This window comes from Corvus cornix, chromosome 1A (assembly GCF_000738735.6).
Source record: "Corvus cornix cornix isolate S_Up_H32 chromosome 1A, ASM73873v5, whole genome shotgun sequence".
Lineage (NCBI taxonomy): Eukaryota > Metazoa > Chordata > Aves > Passeriformes > Corvidae > Corvus > Corvus cornix.
This window is the reverse complement of record NC_047057.1, coordinates 73,120,653-73,139,991: the sequence shown is the minus strand read 5'-3', so window position 1 is coordinate 73,139,991 and position 19,339 is coordinate 73,120,653. Positions and strand designations below refer to the sequence as shown.

Genomic DNA, 19,339 nt, shown 5'->3' with positions numbered 1-19,339 from the left:
ATTTCAACCCCTTTGCTGCTACCTCCCTGGACGTGTTTAGGGGTGTTTTGAGGTAGCAGCTACAGTTCTGCTGTGCCTTAAATTGAAAGGATTATTTTATCTATGTGCATACAGAGAGAGCAGAAGGAAGGACAATAGGAATGGTCTGCTATCGAAAGTCATGAAAGATCATGCCATGTGGCAGCTTAAAAACCACTGAAACCCCAAAGGAAGTAAGATCAAAATGTGCAGCCACTCACTGCAGGCCATATGTATTTAAGTTAATTCATTTCCCTCACCCTCTTTGCAGTAACTGTTAGTAAAAAGCAAAGTTGTTGTTAGTAAAAAGCAAAGTTGCTCCATTATCTTAAATCCTTTGCTATTGTTTAGGACAGAATCCTGTAAAAGGTGTCTTAATGCCCAGGGTGTCCTCTCAGAACCTCTTTGTAATACCAGCTTATGTTCTTTTCTCCCATTTTGGCTGTGCATTGGTCTCTTTTTTAGGGAGCCTTCAGCTGCATTGCATTTTGACCTGACACCTTTTGTGATAAGGATTGCTCTAGCTGATGCCCAGATACTGCAGCTTGGGGTTGGGTTGTTTGCCAAGATTGCTCAGAGTACTCGGTCCTGTTCTACCTCTTTGGTTCAGGGTCTTTCCTCACGGCTGGAAGCAGTTTTTTGTTAAATAATATGCCTTGGCAAGCAAAGATCTAGAATTTGGATCTAAAGGCTGAAGCTCCTCTCACAGATGAGACATTTTTTGGCCCAGACAGTAATTGTTGCTTCACATCTTGGACAGTATCATTGCTGCATGAATCTGCTGTTCCTAGGTTGCTTGTTTATACTGTCTGCATTGTCTCACTGGGAAGTTCCTGTATTCCCTTAAAACAGTCCTAGGATAAAGTTCTTGAATTTTCTCTGGCCCAAGAAACACAATTGCAATTAAATTGGTATTCTGGCTCACTTTATCTAGAAGAATAACAGAATAAACTGGCTATATACTTATCTTAAAAGCCACAACTGTACATAATTTGTAGGGCTCAAGGTGTTATGTTGAACTTTGTTTTACCACTCTGGTAAGGCAATCAGCAGTTTGACACAGAATACTGACCTCTGTTTGTACTTGTACCCTTTAGCATACTCAGTCCAAAGCCTTTCACTAGCAGGTTCTTTAGAAAGGAAAGACGTCTGCAGGGCTTGTCACTCAAACATAAAGGAGCCTAGCCTTGCTCTTTGTTTTCATTAAATCGTTTTGTGGCAATTTTGTCCCAAACCCTGTTTTCTTTATTGAAGCTATCCTCTGCTATTCTTAAAGAAATTGCAGCTCTTCAGATTTTCACCTTCCTGTGGGATGGGGAAATCTCTGAGGTTTAAGCAGTATGCCTCCTCAGTCAGCTGGGACTGAATGCATCCAGTGAGCACTAAGTGATGCCTACTTGGCCTCAGAAAAGAAATAATCTAAGCCTGCAATGAATTGATAACAAGCTGCACTATTATTAACGCACTGTTTCCTGCTCCTTTGATTTATTTTTTCTCCTCTGCCCTCTTGTGCAGGCACACCTGTCTGTGTGGTATGCTACTAGATTAGGGAATGGATCCCCTTTTTAAAATTTCTTTTTACAATTCTGCTGTGTAATGCAGAGAGTTCCAATGCAAAATGTAATCAGGATACATAATTCTGTTATGTACTTGCTTGCATTAAAAAAAAAAAAAAAAAAGTGTGAGATCGTGGTAAAATTCAGGAAGGTTTCCCTGTCTGACTTTGTTCTTCTCAGGAGACTGGTATTTTTTCCTTGACCTGTTCCATGCATATTTCAATTGAACAGTTTGTCACAGGAGATACTTAAAATGGGCTACATGTGCATTTAAATGGAAAAAGAGATATTTATAGAACAGACATCTTAAGTATGATTTCTTAATTTAGTCTGTTTGGGAATCAATGCTGTGGAGGCATAACTGACTGCAGTAGCTTCAGCTGCTTTGCCTCAGCCTCTGGCGGGACCACGGAAACCCAAGCTGTTGCCTCAAAATCTAGATCTCTAATACTTGGATGTCCCAAGGCTTAAATTTGCTAGGTGATTGACTAGTCCCCGGACTAGTAAAAAGACAATTAATGTGTTTATTATGCAGATTTGTCCCATTCTTGCACATCTACCACTAACATAAGAATCCAAACATGTTCATTGCAAAAAAAGTTAATAAAACCATCCTCAGTTTCAAATGTACTAATCACCTGAGTATCAGCAGAAAACTCTTCTTCTTTCTCCCCCTCCCATCATATAAACTTACCTTTAAGTTCTCCTGATGGATTTGTGCTTTGTACTTGATTTTCTCTACGCTTACTTTGACGAAGTGAAGTTTTGCATTTGTCCTTTCTTTTACCAAAAGCCCAGTCTCTTCTCTCTCAACAAATGTCTGCTGTCTGAGCTGGCCTTAAGATGAGAAGGGGTAAAAAAATAAAGGCATTTTGCATTTTGAGTTAAAAAAAAAAAAAGGTTGTTCAGTACTAAAATGTTCCACAGTGGGCATAACATTCTTCTTCTCTGTTCTCCAGAGCTTAAAAAAGGGCCTAAGGGAACAAGGCACATAATGAGTAACCTGACCAGGCAGTGTCTAACTGTCATTAATTTCCCTAACTGGTAGGAACTGGAACTCACTGGTTAGGGTGAAGGTCATTCTCTTTGCTGGAAACTAGGCAGTTAAAGTGCTGTAGTTTGGTCAGTTGAGATAAAATGAATCTTTTTCTTCAGCCTCTTAAAAGTTAGGCATCTTAACTGTCTAAACTAGTCAGCTGCTTTGTTTTCACTAGAGATGCAGTGGGCAAAGTATTCCAGCTCTTACTCTTCTTCCTGAGGCGTCTTAAGCAGCAAATAAAAAATGCTAAACCTTTAGACGTATGATTAATTTTACTTGCAGTGCTTTATGAGTGATGATTAATTTCCTCTTTTACTTCCTGGAAGCAATATCCAGCATTTTTTAGGCGTGAATAAAACTGTTTTCTTTACCTTGAATGACTTGGTTTCTTGACCTGATTTAGGGTAGATACAGAGATATCCTCCCTATCAAACTTTCTAGTGAAAAAAGCATTGGAAAAGAAATCAGTGGAAAAGTAGGGGAGAAAACCTTCCAACAGAGAAGGTAGGCTTTTGTTAAAGCAGGTACTGAAAGGCCACAAACCTTCAACTAAGTACAGGAAACAGAATAATTGTAAGAAAGGACAAACTCCTGTATTCATTTAAAGAAGAAACTTCTGGTAGTGAAGTGTGAAATGTAAAAAAACCCCTGCACATCACGTGCAATTCCTTTGCATCACACTGACCAAACTAAAGAACACTTAAACTTCTAGCACTTGCCTCATGTAGCTGTTCACTCAGTCACAAGCAATTTGCTGTAACAGCTTTAAGAGTGCAGAATCTCCCTGTGTGGGGATTCAGGCACTGACTCATCAGTTCAGAAATACAGAACCTTAAAAGTGGAAGGTGGGAATTCAAGGATTTGAAGCACTGATATCTTCAGCAGCCTTGTGTGTTACTTTAGAAGTCCTCTTTTACAAATTACAGTGATCCAAGTAAGGAAAAGCAGTGATCAGCTTGAAGACTGAGATATAACAGGCTCTATGTCAGGCAACCAAGCTGATGAAGGGGCTGGAACATCTTTCTTAACAGGACAGGCTGAGGAAGGTGGACCTGCTCAGCCTCAAGAAGACTGCGAGGACCTTATCAATGTCTAAGTATGTAAAGGGAGGGTGTCAGGAGAATGGGGCCAGGTTTTTGGTGGTGCCAGGCAATAGGACAAGGGGCAATGGGCAGAAACTGATGCCCAGAAAGTTCCACCTGAACATGAGGGAGAACTTCTTTCGTGTGCAGGTGACCAAGCACTGGAACAGAATGTCCAGAGAGGGTGTGAAGTCCTTCTGGAGCTATCCAGGAACCATCTGGATGCAATCCTGTGCCATGTGCTCCGGGATGTTCCTGCTCTAGCAGGGAGGTGGGACCAGATGACCCACTGTGGTCCCTTCCAGCCTGACCCAGTCTGCAATTCTGTGTGGTTTGCACAGCTAAGTCAGATGATGCCTGTGTTTGGAAGGGAAAAGGCTTATTCAGCTGAATTCTTTTCTAAAAGTACCTCACTGTTCAGCATCAAAAGCTTTGAGATTACAGCTAAAAATTTCTTTGTCAATACTGGTGTAAAACAAACTTGGTTTGAAGTAAAGGAAGCAATTTCTTTTCTTACATTGCTCACTGATGAGCCTGGATTGTCTTTCAGCGATTTTGAACAGGATATGATTTTAAGATGATCAGGAATTAAAAGGAATGGAGGATTGGTTGAGTTGCATAAAATTGAGATGTAATTAGGGTTCTGAAATCTAGTAGTAATGGGGAGTTTCTAAATGTATTTTTTAGAAACCTACATAAGTTCAGAGAAATGGGCTAAACAATGTATCTTTAAAATTTTGAAATGTTTAAAAAGTCTCTTTTAAGAATCAGGCCTCTTAAAACGATGATGCTAGTATTTAATATTCTGTCCTGTACTGACATCCATTTAGTTCTTACATTAAGTGAGGTAATTCAGCAAGAGATGGGAAGGTGGCTCTTAGGAACAGGGAGGTGATAAGTGTTTTTAAAATGCCTGGCTCTGCAGTGTGATGAGAGCAATTACAGTTCTGTGATTGGTGAATCACTGAAGCGTTTCTGTGGGGAGACTGATAGTTCAATGTTATTTGTCATATAGTGCCACTAGTTAAAAATACTGACATTAAGAATGCATAGGCTATTTCTTGTCCTGCCAGCTGCACTGCTAGAGTTGCAAGGGGTAGGAATGGGATAACTCCAGGAAAGTCTTCACTCCTATTAGAATAGGCCTGAAAATAAAAGGCATGGTGACTTTTGGCGCATTGTTGGAATTGTGCACTATTTTTGGTGTTTGCAACATTACCTTAGGCCTTTTAAGTAGATAATCCTTTCTAAAGGCTAGTTCTGGTACCAAATGGGTTTTGTGGCCCATGTTATATCATTTTTAAAATTCATTTTGAAGTCCATTGGAACTAATCTGTGGCTTTTGAGTTACTGTACCTAAACTTAAAAATGAGTGCAAGATGATGATTTTCTACCAGAGTGGGAGCAGATTAAAGCAGAGAATGCAACTAATACAATTTTATTTTTCAAAAGCATGTTTTCCATACTGAAAATAGAAGACAGACACTTCTAGTATTGTGTCACTGTGGCATTTCTAAATTTATATAACTGAAATGTGTGTCTAGGCATGTCTGGTTTTGTTTTTTTTTTTGAAAGCCGTTTTCAAGTTGAAGTCCCAGTAAAGCAAAGGGTCATTGAGCTAGCTCAAGGTGTTCACATTGTAGAGGCAGCATCCCTGCTTCTAAGGGTGAGGTTAAAGATTTGTGTATGATAGATGCAACTGATCTTACCTTTATGCTTTTGTGCAGGAGTAAAACTGTTAATACCTGATCGACTTGTCCATTCAGATTTCACTGTTGTTTCAGAAGAACCTCTGTGCTCTTACCGTGTGTTTCTAAACAAGGCCCTTTTCACTGTTACATGCACCAGTATGCTAATTGTTTGCCAGCTATGCACTAAGAAGCTGTGTCCTGGTTACAAAATGTCCTGGTTACAAAATGTCCTGTCCTAGAGCTTGATTAATTTCTTCTATACATTAGAATTGCTGCAATTACAGTAGCTGTTGTGATTAATGAATCAAAGTTTTTCTTAAACTGAAACAATGTTCTTAGCTTCAGATTCTTTGGACTTCTGAAATAGATGTTATTTACCTGGTGGTTCTGAAGAACAGTGGACGTTCATGTCTAAAGTAGAACTTGTGTGCTGGGCTAGATCACTTGTCAGCAGGGTAGCTCTGAGCCTAGTGTATATTCTGCAGTAGTGCCTAGCATTTCAGAATTATTGCAAATGCAGTGGGTATTGGCTTTAGTTACTGCCTTTTACTTGAGAGAGCTGGAGAGGCTTGCAGACAGTGATTTCTAGGAAGAGTTATGACTAGTTCCTGTTCAAACTTAACTATGTGGGAGCAAAGCAACAGAACTGTAGCCTACTATTGCAGTCTTGTAAGGCTTTGAATGCTGTAAAATCTCTGGTTTTAGTAGATAAAATGCTGTATTGAGACGCTGACGGCCAAGTTGGTTGAGCAGGCAGTGTCAGTATTCTCCAGCTTTTGGGCTTGGAGATCAGTTGTAGGATATATATGTGAAGGTGATAGTGAGCAATGATTGGTGATGGAATGAGGAGTCTTTTATTCTTTTCACCAAAACTTCTCTCATACAAATTTAACTTTAGGAAGAAGCAATTAGTTTGAGTGTGTCAATCAGAATACAGATACACCTTGTGTGTATAACAGCTTTAATCCTGTACGTCTGGCAATTTTTTGTTGTGTTTGACCTCTGATTTTTTTATTAATGCCTCAAAATTTTTTTAAGGTTAGGTGGCAAATTGAAGAGGAAGAATTTCTACATTGTGATTGGTGAGGTCGCAGCCAGCAGGCCTGTATAAATTCTGTAGCGTTGCCATTGTGTTTACAGTGTCATTCTGAAATCCAGGCGCACATGCTTAGCTGTTTGGAAAAAGTTAAGGATCATGAGACTTAAATAACTTACACACCTTCACTGCAGAGGGTGAAGGCCAGTTGGTTAAGGTGTTGCAGTGGCCTAGAGCTCTCAGATAGCTGAGATGGGAGATTTTAATGTGGATGATGGTAGATCTGTCAAGTCCAAGAGGTGTTGGGTTCAAATTGTGTGGTCGTTTTTGATCAGAAGAGAAGACAGCGAGGCCTGTCCCAGTCTGAACAAGTGCCTCATGAGCTGGCTCTGGCTCACTAAAGCTTTCATCTGCTTCCACTGCTTGTATTGCAGTAATGCTGTTTACTCTGTCAGGATATTGATCTAGTACAGAGCTTATTCTCCAGGATTTGCCAATTTAATTCTTGGCAGAATTATCAATTGTCCAGAATTAATTGCTATGAAAATACTGACATCAGTGAAGCTAAATTTTTACTTCTGTTTAATATGTTGCATTCCAATTTAAAAAAAAAAACAACTTTAGTTTGCTTTTTAACCAGAACAAGAAAATCAGTCCTCTGTAGGCAAATCATGTCTCTCTTGAATGGAGTAAATCTTAAGCTGAAGTCTTTCTTTTCATAGTACGTATTCAGTTGAACTGGGGTGAGAATTATCAAACAGTTTCAGGTGTATCCTGTGTGAAATAAGGAAAGAACTAAATCTGAAAGGTCGTTCCTGGAACAGGCAGCAAGATTAAGATGAAGCATTAGAGGTGGTGAAATGGTTAAACATGCAGGTTTTGAGGGCTGGGTGAGTAATTGCAGGTAGTGAAATTTAGGAGATCATGGGGTAAGCCAATTTAAATGCTATATATATATATACCATTGCCTGAGGGCTTCTTTGAGACTGGGGAAAAGAGGTAGGATCTTTTTTTTCCACTGCAGTCATAGTCTCTAAATTCCTGAGTTAATGGTTTGTGGCAGCCTGGGACTGGCTCAAACTAGAATGGGAAGAACTTAAGAGAAAGGAAATACGGACACTTTAATTGCTTTGTTTGTGTGATTTGACTTTGCTGCTGGTGCTATTAGTTTCTGGACTGCAGTGTTAGAACATTTTGTTTGAGAAGATTAATTAAGTTACTGTAGAATTCTTTTCAGGCTCCTAGAGCTATAGCATCTTTGAAAAGAGTCAAGCAAGAGTTGTGGCTTGACTGGGACAGGTAGACTTGGCTTGTTGAAAGCTGAAATGTTTAATGTTCTTTGCAGGCTGTGCTGTGTCCCCCAGAAAAGTGTGGCCTTAATTAAGTGTGCAGAATGTTGCTTTTGCAACACTGGTGGTATATACTATAAAAACACTACTGGTATAATTGTGATATACTTGAGGAACTGAGTATGTTATTTTGGGAGAAAAGTGGTCTTGATAATTCTAAACTGAATTTTATCACAGTTTGTTACCACTAGTTTGTCAAAATTAGTTTGCTAACTTCATCTTTAAAGCGGTGTATGTGATCTTTCATAGCATTGCTCGTTATGTCCTTACAATAAAAAACCCTGAAGCCTGAAGCTACGGACAGCTCATTGTATTAATAAATGGGTTTTACAATGATTGCTTGGATATCAGAAGAACAGATATCAGAAGAAAAAAAAATCGAACTTCAGGTTGAGTGAGGTCTGAAGTCTAGAGAGAAGTACCAGAAAATATAACTCTGGATTATTTGTGCACACGTGGTGTAAACCAAGCAACAATGCAGCTTTCTGACTTTTCCAGCAGTTTGAAAATCACCTTCAAATCTCTGTGCCCTTACACTAAGGAAAAGGAAAATAGATGATGTTGCCACTAGTAGCAAAATGCATTACATTGTCTTAGTGCTGACCTGTGTTCTGTTAGGGCTGAATTGCAGTCAGCTGTGTGTGTCCTGCTGTAGCTCCATGGAAAGGAGAGGAGAAGCAGCAGCTGCCTTCATTCCCCTGCACAGCACTGCTGTGGGCAGCCTTGCATCTGAACAACACACTGACTGACCTGTTTGCCCTGGTCAGAGTGGTACTTCAGCAGCAGCAGGAGTGAACTGGATAATGATCCCACTCACAGCCTTAAACTCTTGCAGAAAACCTGGGTGGAGAATAGGCAGAGCAGCCAAGTGGGAGGGCGGGGACATGTGGGAAGTAAAGGATCCCTCTGCTGTCACTTCTTCCTCCTCTTGCGACTGGCTGGGCAGGCAGAAAGGGGCACGCTTACCTCTTGCTTATATTGATTCTTTCTATTCAGTATTAGAGTGACAAAAGCAGATATTGAGCTCAAATCTCTGCAGCCTCATGTACTGGACTTGGAAAATAACAAGAGGTGTCAAAGAGAAAACAATGCTCCCTTCTAACCTTGATGTCTGCTTTCCTTCCGCTGTGCGTTAAGTCCACAGCCCGGTGGCGTCCCGTTGGAAAATAGCACCTTGCTAACTCGGTGGGGTGTGTGCCTCTCTTTTCCTGATGGATTTCACAAAAAGAGAGATCTGTCCCATATTTGTAATTGTTAATTCCCACTGTTGCTGCTCTCACAAGGATTGTGCTAAAGAGGTAAGTAAGAATTTCAGCTCTGTCAGGTGCACGTAGCCACAGGGAAGTATTCTGGAGGTGAATTAGAGTTCTCTTCAAATCTGCTGAACTGCTTTGCATTTGCATAGCTTGGGTCTTTAGCTTTTAAACTTGACTTTACTTTTTCTCCTGTAGTTTTCAAAATGTAAATTTAAATCCTGACCAGCAATGCTAGACCAGTAATTGATTCTGCTGTTTTCCACCTGTGTGTTTATTTCAAATCTAATTTTTCTTAAATTTCAAATCTATTTTTTTTCTTAAATTTAGAATGTCTGAAGGTATGTTACACTTCATCTGCCTTCATTTTGCTTTGTTGTAGAAGTTATACAGCATTGATTGTACCTTCTCTAATGAAGTGAAGGATATTTTCAGTATCTCTTGTGATAGAACAAGATATTAAACTACTGACTCAGTAATCTGGTGATCTAACTAATGCAAAATAATATGTGTTTCTAGGCAAAAATTGTGAAGAAGAGTTCTGGATAGCTTATACTTTGGGGTTTAAGAGTTTCCTGGAAATTTAGTGTTTTTAAGAATACCTGACTTGCCTTTAGTTCATCAAATAACTGTATATGTTGAATTTTGGAACACACTTTTTTCACCTGGTTAAAACCTGATAAAATCAAACTTTATCACATCTAAGCTAAGTGAAAAAAGAAATCTTTCTTATGCCTAACATGCAAACTGTGAGGTTTTTAGTTTTGTATCTGTGGCTACCTACATAAATACCCATATTTTTGTGGTATTCTCAAAATCTAAGTGTTCACTGGACTTTATTTTCAGTTGCTGCTTCTTTAAAAATAAGCAGTTCTTTGGCCTGGCTGTCCTTCTGTAAGCCTGAGAGCTCGTGCAGCAGTGTAGGGAACTTCAGCTCACTGGAAGCTGCTGCAGCCTTTTTTGGTTGGATTTGTTTCAAGTCTGATACATGCTGTGATGTGGTTCATTATGCAACTGTATAACTGTGTTTGCTGGCAAAAGAAAGGAAATTACACGGGTGTGGGAATGGGAAATGGAGAAAAGGAGGCTGTTGCTTTCAGCAGCACTGCTAGTTTGTGCAATTTTAGATGGTAGCTTGAGAAAATGTTGATTTTCATGTGTGCCTGTTATACCTGTCTACTCTTTTGGTTTCTTTCCTTTGCAAGAGCTCTTCCTGCTGCTTCTTTAGCAAACTGGGAAGTAATGCTAGTGGGATTTGGCTGTTTCATTCTTAATGAACTGCCACTGGGACATAGAACTAGAAGATTAAGATTGGAGTTGTCCCATGATTCTTCTAAGGAGCTTGGGGACCAGGAGAGGCACATAGGGATGTGACCATCTTAAGTGTGGCAAAACCAGGAAGCACTGGCTGGCTTAACATTTCCTTGAGTGCCTTTGGGTTCAGAAACTGCTGAAGGCACGCTTGGCTGCCCAGCTCATGCTCTCTTAAGGACGCATCAAGGTTATGTGAATTTCAGGGCCTGGCCTCCCCTGGGTTTCTGTATGATGGCAGATTAAGGTGTGTAGGCAGCTCTAGGTAGAAAAGGGTTCACTGATTTATTGATTTTTAATAATTTCTAGTACCCCCTGTCATGTTGTATAAAATAGTTCAACATTTCCATTAGTGCTTGGAGGAGGGAAAAAAAGGGGTTTGAAAAGTTGATGAGCTTTGGTATCTGGGGAGTGCTTGTCCAGAGCTGGAGAGGAGGCTTAAGCAGCCCTTCTTGTGGACTGTGGAGCAAACTGAAAAGTGGGGAGCTGCTTGAACACAGAATCCCGTGTTGGTTTTAGGCCCTAGTGTGATGTTCTTCCAGATTTTCTGAGGAGCAGTTTGGAACATGGAAGCTCTGCTGGAGGAGGCTGGCAGGAGCTTGACTTTTTAACTGGACTCGTGGTTAGGAATTCATGACATGGGGTATTCTAAAATGGTCCTCATGAAAGGGCATGAAGATTTTGGACAAGTATTTAATTTCTTTCAGGAGTGGGAAACGCAGAGTAGCAGACTGAATTACTGATTTTAAAATCTATCCGTAGCCTTAGCTTTTCAGGCTCAGTGCAAGAACAGAGCATGTGGTACAATAATTAACAAGAAAAATAATATCCTGGCTTCATTATGCTGATATTTTGCTGTACCAGTTGTCTTCCTCGTGTTAGCTTTTAGTTTTCTGAAATGAGATTGTCACAGATCTGACATCATCCTTCTGCTGCCACAGTGTCAATGAATGTCAATGCAGGCTGCTATGTCTGAGGCTTGAGCTATTTAGGAGACTCACATGTGTTAAACTTGGGCAAATGTAGATAGGAATATATGCAATAAGCAGTTCAACGGTTATTGCATAGGTTATATATGTATGTTATACAGGAGAGCATTTAATTAAATATAGAAATACCTGTACTCCATATATGAACCCAAACTTCTGGGACCATTTCAGACATGGTCGTAAGGAAAGGTGGGCATCTTTGACAAGTCAACTATCTGAGCAGGGTTTTATAAATCCCTTTAGAGTGGAGAGCTCTGTGTCCTGCTTGGGAGCTGGAGGTTTATGATAAGGCCTCGTTACAGTCTGATGTTTTATCACCTGAGGCATTGATTTTCTTAAGTTGTAGTAGTCAGCAAAGCTTCTAAAAGCATTCAGCTAATGTTCACTGACAGCCTGTGTTTGTGCTTATTCTAGTCACAGGATAGTCTGCGGTTTTCTGTGAATTACAATTGCTAGAGTTTCACAAGGGCAAATTTTAGACGAAATAAACGGATAACCTTCCTGTTATAAGAGCATACTAGTTTTTATCAAATAAATTGTTTCCTTTCTGTGGTGTGGGGTTTTTGCGTTGGTTTTTTTTTTTTTTTTTTCCTTTCTTTTAAGAACTGAGTATGAGGTCGGTAGTTGGAAAGACTGGGGTTCAGGCTCAAACATTTCTGGTTCAAGACTTGTTTCCTACTCACAATAGAGGAATAGGGAAGGAAGGATCATGCCTTGATTTCACCAGTATTTTGTAAGATATTGGGAGAAGTACTTTCTGTTTAGGGCATGAATCACAATGCTGCTACTGCTACTTCATTTATTTCTGTACTTCAGAGCTATGGTTTTCACTTTGTTTTTAGTTGTCATTTACCAGTGACAGGGTCAGATGTATCAGGTGTATAATTTCAGGATTGTTCAGCTTGAAAACACTAGCTCTGCTCAAACATTTGGACAGCATGTCTTCATCTTCTCTCATTCTGCTGTCATAAATACAGAGTTTGAAACTAAAGGCTGAATCAAGTAAAATTGAGTGCCAGATTTTGTTGTTGTGGACAATTAATTGGCCCCAAAATACAGCTTTTGGCCATGATTAAGTGATGAAGCTTGGCTCTCAGCCTGAAATGTTTTGCAGAATTCCCAGATGGTCATATCTCATGGCATGTTTGTTTTACTGATTTGGGTGGCTGATTTTATTTAGATTTTGTTTTGCTTTCCCCCTGTGGCTTTAGGGTGTATTGGAAAAAGGGTTGCTGTGTATTGTGGAAGGGCTTTTGTACAGGCCTGTATTGCTAAGCTCATTTCCCTGAACTCACAACAGCAGTGATGCAGGAGTGTGGTTTGGGTATAGTAGGTCTTTGGGGGAGAGCTAAGATACAGGAAGGTTTTGGTTTTTTAGGGTTTTTTTTCACATTGGACAAGTTATTAATGATCCAGTCAGATTATCCTGGGCTAAGGTTTTTCCTGTTAAAAAATTACTTCATATAATGGCAGGTTGGAAACCTTCTGGGAAGCAACAGAAAGCTTTGGAGACTGCTAAATTAATCCGTGGTTTCCTGCATTAGTGTTACATAGGAACCATTTCCTTCCATTCTCAGTCCAGTCTGTGTACTTCCCGCTAGCCAGCACAACTTCCATGGAAACTAAAGAGTTCTCCTATCATAACTTGAGGACCCAAGTGCCACTGCCTTCTGTTACAGAAATGTAGCTGGGGAAGGGGTGTGTGTGGGACATTGGCAAGAGTCACTAACAAACAAATGAACAGTAGTACTGGGGTCAGACTTCACCTTAATTTGCACTAGTTATTTAGGTCAGTTGTCTAGAGAGTAAAAATAGGTGGTCTGTAAACACATTAAAAACTTAACTTAAAATGGGCCTTGCAGTTTCTCAGTTGTTACTTGTGTGTTTCAGGGTGTCAAGCCAGCCAGCTTTGATAAAGTAGCAATCCCTGAAGTGAAGGAGATTATTGAGGGATGCATTCGTCAAAACAAAGGTGAAAGGTAAGTGCTTGCTTTGCATATACAGGTGTTAATTGCTGTCTGAGTCCTTTATCTGCAATGATACCAAATCCAGTTACTTCCTGGGGTCTTTGTTCTCAGGGAAGTTGGGAAGCCAGTATTCTGCAGCTTCTGTTCTTCGGTAGATTCCTATTCAGTGATTGTTTTAGAGAATTAACAGTGTTAGGAAGAGTGCAAATGCCATAGTAACCATCCACGTCCGTTTATTCAGAAATTCTATTGCTTTTATTCAAACTTTGGCCTAGACAACAAAATAGTGGAGGGCAATCCTTCCAGGTTTCCAAGTATTTGGATTGGTTAGTTGGTTGTTCTGTAATCCTCTGGGATTTTTTGTCCCTTTGATTCTGTTGGTATGATTGATTATTTTGAGGACTCTAAGTTTTAAATTCTTGCTGCTCATTTTTATCCATATTTTCTGCAATATGATTGCTACTTCAAGTGGTTAACTTACACCATTACAGGAAATCTACAACTGCTCTGATGGCTTATTTGTGGGATTTGTTTTGTTTTCTGCTTTTACATGTTTGTTACTTACTGAATGTCTGATTTCAGACTGCTTCAGCTTTTGTCCACCCTCTAGCTGCCCTCTATTCTGTTCAGAACTAGTTTTGTTCATGGATGTTTATTCATCCCCTTTTACTAACTCTCGAAGTTTTACGTCTGATGGTGTTGCTGTGTATTTTTAGTTTCAATTCTTTTTCTTGCTTTTAAACAATTTAGTATTTTTTTCTTTTTTGAAGTTAGTTTTGTGGCTGCACATCACTTATTTCTTGCCATTTAGTTTAGGCTGTTAACTACTGTTGTTAATGATGTACTTGTATGAACGTAAGACTCTTTTGTACCTTCAGGACAAAGCTTCTAATTGTGCCAAACAGAATGCACATGAGGTGGTTCACAACAGAGCAAAACTTAGAGAATAAATCAGGGGATCATCTGGGAAGGTTATTCCTTAATATTTTATGAAAGCCTGATAACTGAATGTGCTTTCTACATTCTTTCCCAATATGCTAGATATGCTATTAAGGACCTTTTGAATCACGCTTTCTTCCAAGAGGAGACTGGAGTACGGGTAGAACTTGCAGAGGAAGACGATGGAGAAAAAATTGCCATTAAACTCTGGCTGCGAATTGAAGACATCAAAAAACTCAAGGGCAAATATAAAGATAATGAGGCAATAGAGTTTTCATTTGATTTGGAAAGAGATGTCCCAGAGGATGTAGCACAGGAAATGGTAAGTGCTGGTGGACCTACAAAGCTCTGGAAGTAGTGCTGCTCTCTGACAGTGAAATGGGGCGTGTCAGACTCTGCTTTTGCTGTTACTGCCTAGAAATGAACAGGTTCAGAAGTGTGTAGACGAGCAGTTAGTGCCAGAAAGTGGTAGCTTTTGTTGTAGCACTCGGACAGTGGCTGTCTGTGGCAGTGTGAATTCTGTGAATGTATCCTCCTTCAGGTGGAGTCTGGCTATGTCTGTGAAGGGGATCACAAGACAATGGCGAAGGCTATCAAGGACAGGGTATCTTTGATTAAGCGCAAGCGAGAGCAGCGCCAGTCGGTGCAAGAAGAACAGGAGAACATACTTCAGGAAGAAGGTAGTCAGAAGCAGCAGCTGGAGCAACAGCAGCCATCAAGTGCTTCCCATGCAGGGTCAAAGCATCCCCAGTCTGTCACTGGTACTACTTCTGTCCCCACTGCTTCAGCATCGGTTTCTACGCAAGTGGAGCCCGAAGAGCCGGAAGCTGATCAACACCAACAGCTGCAGTTCCAGCAACCCAGTATATCTGTTCTTTGTAAGTGCCTCAGCTGGTTTATTTAGGAACTCTTGCACTTACACGCTTCCTCCCATCAGTCTTATACTTTTGGTGGGTATAGCAGTAAATATCTCGAGATGATGCTGTCTGCCATTACTGTCTGCTGAAGAACAATAGGCCACTAGAAAGCACAGCAACATGAGATACATTCCTGTGGCCTAGCTGAGCCAAGGCTTGGCACAGTGCACAGTCCAAATCAGCACAAAATGATTTCTCTTTGTTTCAAGGTACCAGATGAACTGAGGCACCTAAAGCATGACCCCGTGCCCTTGGTTTTGCTGCCCTCCTATAGGGACAGCATATTCTAGCCCTGCAGAGGGCTATATGTTCTTGCACCAGTGCAGATCAACCTATTAAAACCACTTACTTGAATCCTTGTTAACTTCGTTTAAAGTGGAAATGAGATTAATCTACAAGTAGTTCAGCTCATAATTTGCTTTCTGAAAAGTCTTAATTTTCTGTTCTACATACTGTACATGAAAAGATGCATTAATAATCCTGTCTTTTCCTCTTCTGCCATCCCAGAATTTGAATCAGTATGTGAATAATGATGGAAGATGACAACTTCCATATTAGAATGATGAAGTTAAAAAGCAAATTAGATAACAGGGATTTTAAATTGACTGTTATGCCTAGTTTGCTACTATGCCTACATGGTGCACCTGCCAGCCAGCACAACATGCCTGTTTTAAATGTCTGTGTAAAATGAAATAAAAATAATGATTAATAAACCTTGAAAGATCATTCATAACAATGTGGAATTTAGGTTTCTATTTCTAGTCTAGCCTTTTGCAGGAAATGCAGTTTATTATTAAATATCTTCCCAAAGAACTCCTGAAATGACTAGTTTTTTTCAGGGTTTTAGGGGAAGGTGTAATGATAATAAATTACTGTACTGAGGAGGAAAAAAAGATTTCAAAATCAGCTTAAATATTACAAGAGGTAAGATGCTAGTACAGGTCCCCATGATATGGCGCAAAAATCAATTTAATATTTAATATCAATTTTAGGATCTTTCAAATATTGAATCCTGACCACAGTTCCTGAAATGCAGCTTTTTCTCCTTAACTTTTCCAGCTGATGGAACAGTTGACAGTGGCCAGGGGTCATCCGTGTACACTGAATCTGTGAGCAGTCAGCAGACTGTGTCCTATGGTTCCCAGCACGACCAGTCAGTCTCAAACACTGGAGTCCAGGGATACACAGCTTCAGTTGGCCAAGTGCAGTCCCAGCAGCATGGAGGATATCAGCCACCTGCAGCGGTAAGCCAGACCTTACAGCACTGCAGATGCATGGGGTTACTTGATTTGGTGTGTCTGTTGAAAGGCAGAGGAAAGTCTGCCCCACCATCTTCCACCTGTGCTTTGTTTTGCACAGGATACAAATTCTGCATGGGAGGAGTTCAGGGGCTTTTTTTGCAAGGTGACTGATTTTAGAGAGGGAGGGAAAAGTGCAAAGAGCATTTTGTCTTTAAAGCTTTTATTTAATCTTGGCTGCAATTAAGCAGAATGATGGGTTAGCTGTTTTTGTGGATGGAAGTAACATCTCAGAACAAGACTATCTCATGAAAATAAGCATTTAATCTCGCTTGGGAAGGTGGTGTGTGTGTTTATATGAAGTCACCAGGCATCAAGCTGCTGGTTTAGTTTGAAGAAGGGATTAGAATAATTGAAGCCACTGTATGAAATTGCTGTGTGTGTTCTGTGAGGCTTTGATTACAGATTTTGCAGGTAAGACTTTTTTAACTGCTACAGAATGTTGCATGTGAGAACTCCAGACTGAAAAGACCCCACATCCTTGTTCCCAGTTTTATTTCTAGCTTGTGTTGATTTGCTCATCATGCGTATTCCTTTTCCCTGGAACGTCTGCACTGGGCACAAATACTTTTCCTACTACGTTCATTTGTGTTGCCCTTTTATTTTGGTATGTTTTCTCCTTGGTATGTTTTTAGATCTGAGTAAGAGAGTATGCAGAAATCTATTCTAACTCTGGAGTAGAACTTCTGCTACTTTAATATTGTCTTCAGTGGTTCCCTTGTCGCTTGTTCTTTACACAAATAAAAATCCAAGATTGAGGCAGACATTATGGTATAATGTAGTAACACCATAAAGGAGAAGATGTGACCCTTAAGATTGAGGGTCCTCACTTCTTCTAGTACCTGTGGTTATAGGCCTCATTACAGAATCACTGGTGTAACTAGGATTTTGGCAAACAGGCTGGGATCACTCATGATCAAAGCATCTCCATCTTTTTCAAAGACACTTAACCTGAGGTGTGTGGTACTGTTAGTCCTTGATAATGAGTTCTTAATCCGTCTAAATAAGCTGCTCTTCTGGATAAGCCATATTTTGGTGTGTGGGCACATAGTGGACCAGAAGCCACGTCACTCTCTTGGGATGGCTGGCTTCCGGGTTGAGAGACCATGATCTTTTGAGAGGAGGAGGGAGAACAAGCATATGATAGAGGAACAGCTAAGCTGCTTAGTTTGCTGCAAAAATGTACTCATGCTGTATGATGACAACAGTGGTACCAGGAGGCTGACAGAACTACAGGAACTACTAACCCTTTGTTGGGAAGGGGCTGACAGGTCAAAATTGTATTGACAACTGAAGAAATGGCCTTAAAAAGAATCATAGAATGCAGTTTGATCAGGACAAGAACAAGGTTCATGCTTAAACTAAGTACATAATGAGTAACCACTGCCTAGGCAGCCATTTTGCAAAATAAATTTAAAATATAGTCTGGGATCACATTGGACCACAAGCTGGACATGGTCAAAAACATCATGCTGTCATGAAAAAGGCAAACATCCCATTATATGAAGTGGTAGTTCTGCTATTGGTAAGTCTATCCTGGACACCTTGGTTGAGTGAATTGGGGGGTGGCTTGGGAGAAAATCCAGAGGAGAGTGTTAAAAAAAACCCCATGAGAAAGGCAAAAAATGTGGTTTATGTGGGAAGACTGAAATAATTGAGTCTATAAAAGATAAGCTTGAGGAGAGAGAAAGCTGTAAAAGGCTGCTATGAAATAGGAGCAGGCTAAATCAGATCACAACATTGTTGTTAGATAGAATAAGGAATGGTAAACCTAAATTGCAGCATGGAATTATTGTTTGGGAGGGTTTTTTTTAATACCCAACAAAGACAGATAAGTACTGTAGTCTCCATCAGTGGAGATGCTCTGAACTATTTAGATAAATTAGAGTCAGGAATGATGTATAACTCCTCCCGCCTTGGAATAGATGAAGATATATTTAGTTAACCATTTGAGTTCTTTTCTACCTCTCTCCCAAATTTTTAATAAGTCTAGCAAGATTTCTCACAATAGAAATCTTGAAAGTCAGATCTCCGCTGTTATCTTGATGTTTTCTCTCTGGAGGTCTGTATTTGATTTTAGTTAAAGATATTGTGGATTACATCCCTAAGAAGCATATACTGCCTCTTTAAAAATACAATGTTACCGTACTTAAAAATGAAAAAAACCCACAGCAAAACACAATACAACACCAAAAAAAAAAAAAGGCAATAACAACTCCCACCTCAAAACTTTATTCTGTTTCTTCTGATTTGATTGGTTTTTGACCTGTGGCCTTCTGGATTGTGGCAAGATTACAAAATCCAGATGCTTTTATTGGCCCAGCATCTGGAAGATGCTTGTCTAAGACTAATTTTACAGAATTTTCCACACACTAAACTGACCTTTTTCCACAATTCATGTTGCAGAGGGTGTAAGGTTTAAATTTTTATGGTAATGTTTTAGTTAATAAAGAGCCAGCTGCATACATTTAGCTGATGTAATTCAGGCAGAGGGACTGCCCCGGCAGAGGAGCTGGGTGAGGCGATACCTGTAAACACACATTCACTCTAAAAACTAATGAATGATTGAAAGCTCATTAGTATCCAAGTTTTTATCTGTCAGACTACCAGATGCTTTGAGTACACACAGTATGGGCTGTGTCTGTGGCCCCAGAGAAAACATTCTCTGTCGGATCTGCCTTCCACGTTTCTCATAAGGGTACTAGGGAGCTTTCCACACTGCTCAGTAACCCGAGGCGAACTTGGGTCCTCAGAGGTGCACACAGCCTGTTCCCAGTGTGTGTTGGCATTCATTCAGCATTCTCATATCTTGTGGTACCACACATGAGTCAATATTGGGTCTCTCATTGTGTGTCTTCATTTCTACCTCATTATAGTTTTTGCTGTTTTGTTTT

General features: G+C 40.0%; 1 protein-coding gene across 9 annotated transcripts in view; it reads left to right on the top strand.

The window, feature by feature from the left end:
* Positions 1 to 19,339, top strand: part of WNK1 (WNK lysine deficient protein kinase 1) — a 100,689-nt gene that overhangs the window by 42,363 nt on the left and 38,987 nt on the right. For all 9 annotated transcript variants that reach the window (XM_039570885.1, XM_039570882.1, XM_019288633.3 and 6 more), the window contains exons 5-8: positions 13,215 to 13,303; positions 14,333 to 14,552; positions 14,772 to 15,108; positions 16,207 to 16,391. In XM_039570885.1, coding sequence (XP_039426819.1) covers positions 13,215 to 13,303; positions 14,333 to 14,552; positions 14,772 to 15,108; positions 16,207 to 16,391 — 831 coding nt within the window. The remainder of the gene's footprint in view (positions 1 to 13,214; positions 13,304 to 14,332; positions 14,553 to 14,771; positions 15,109 to 16,206; positions 16,392 to 19,339) is intronic.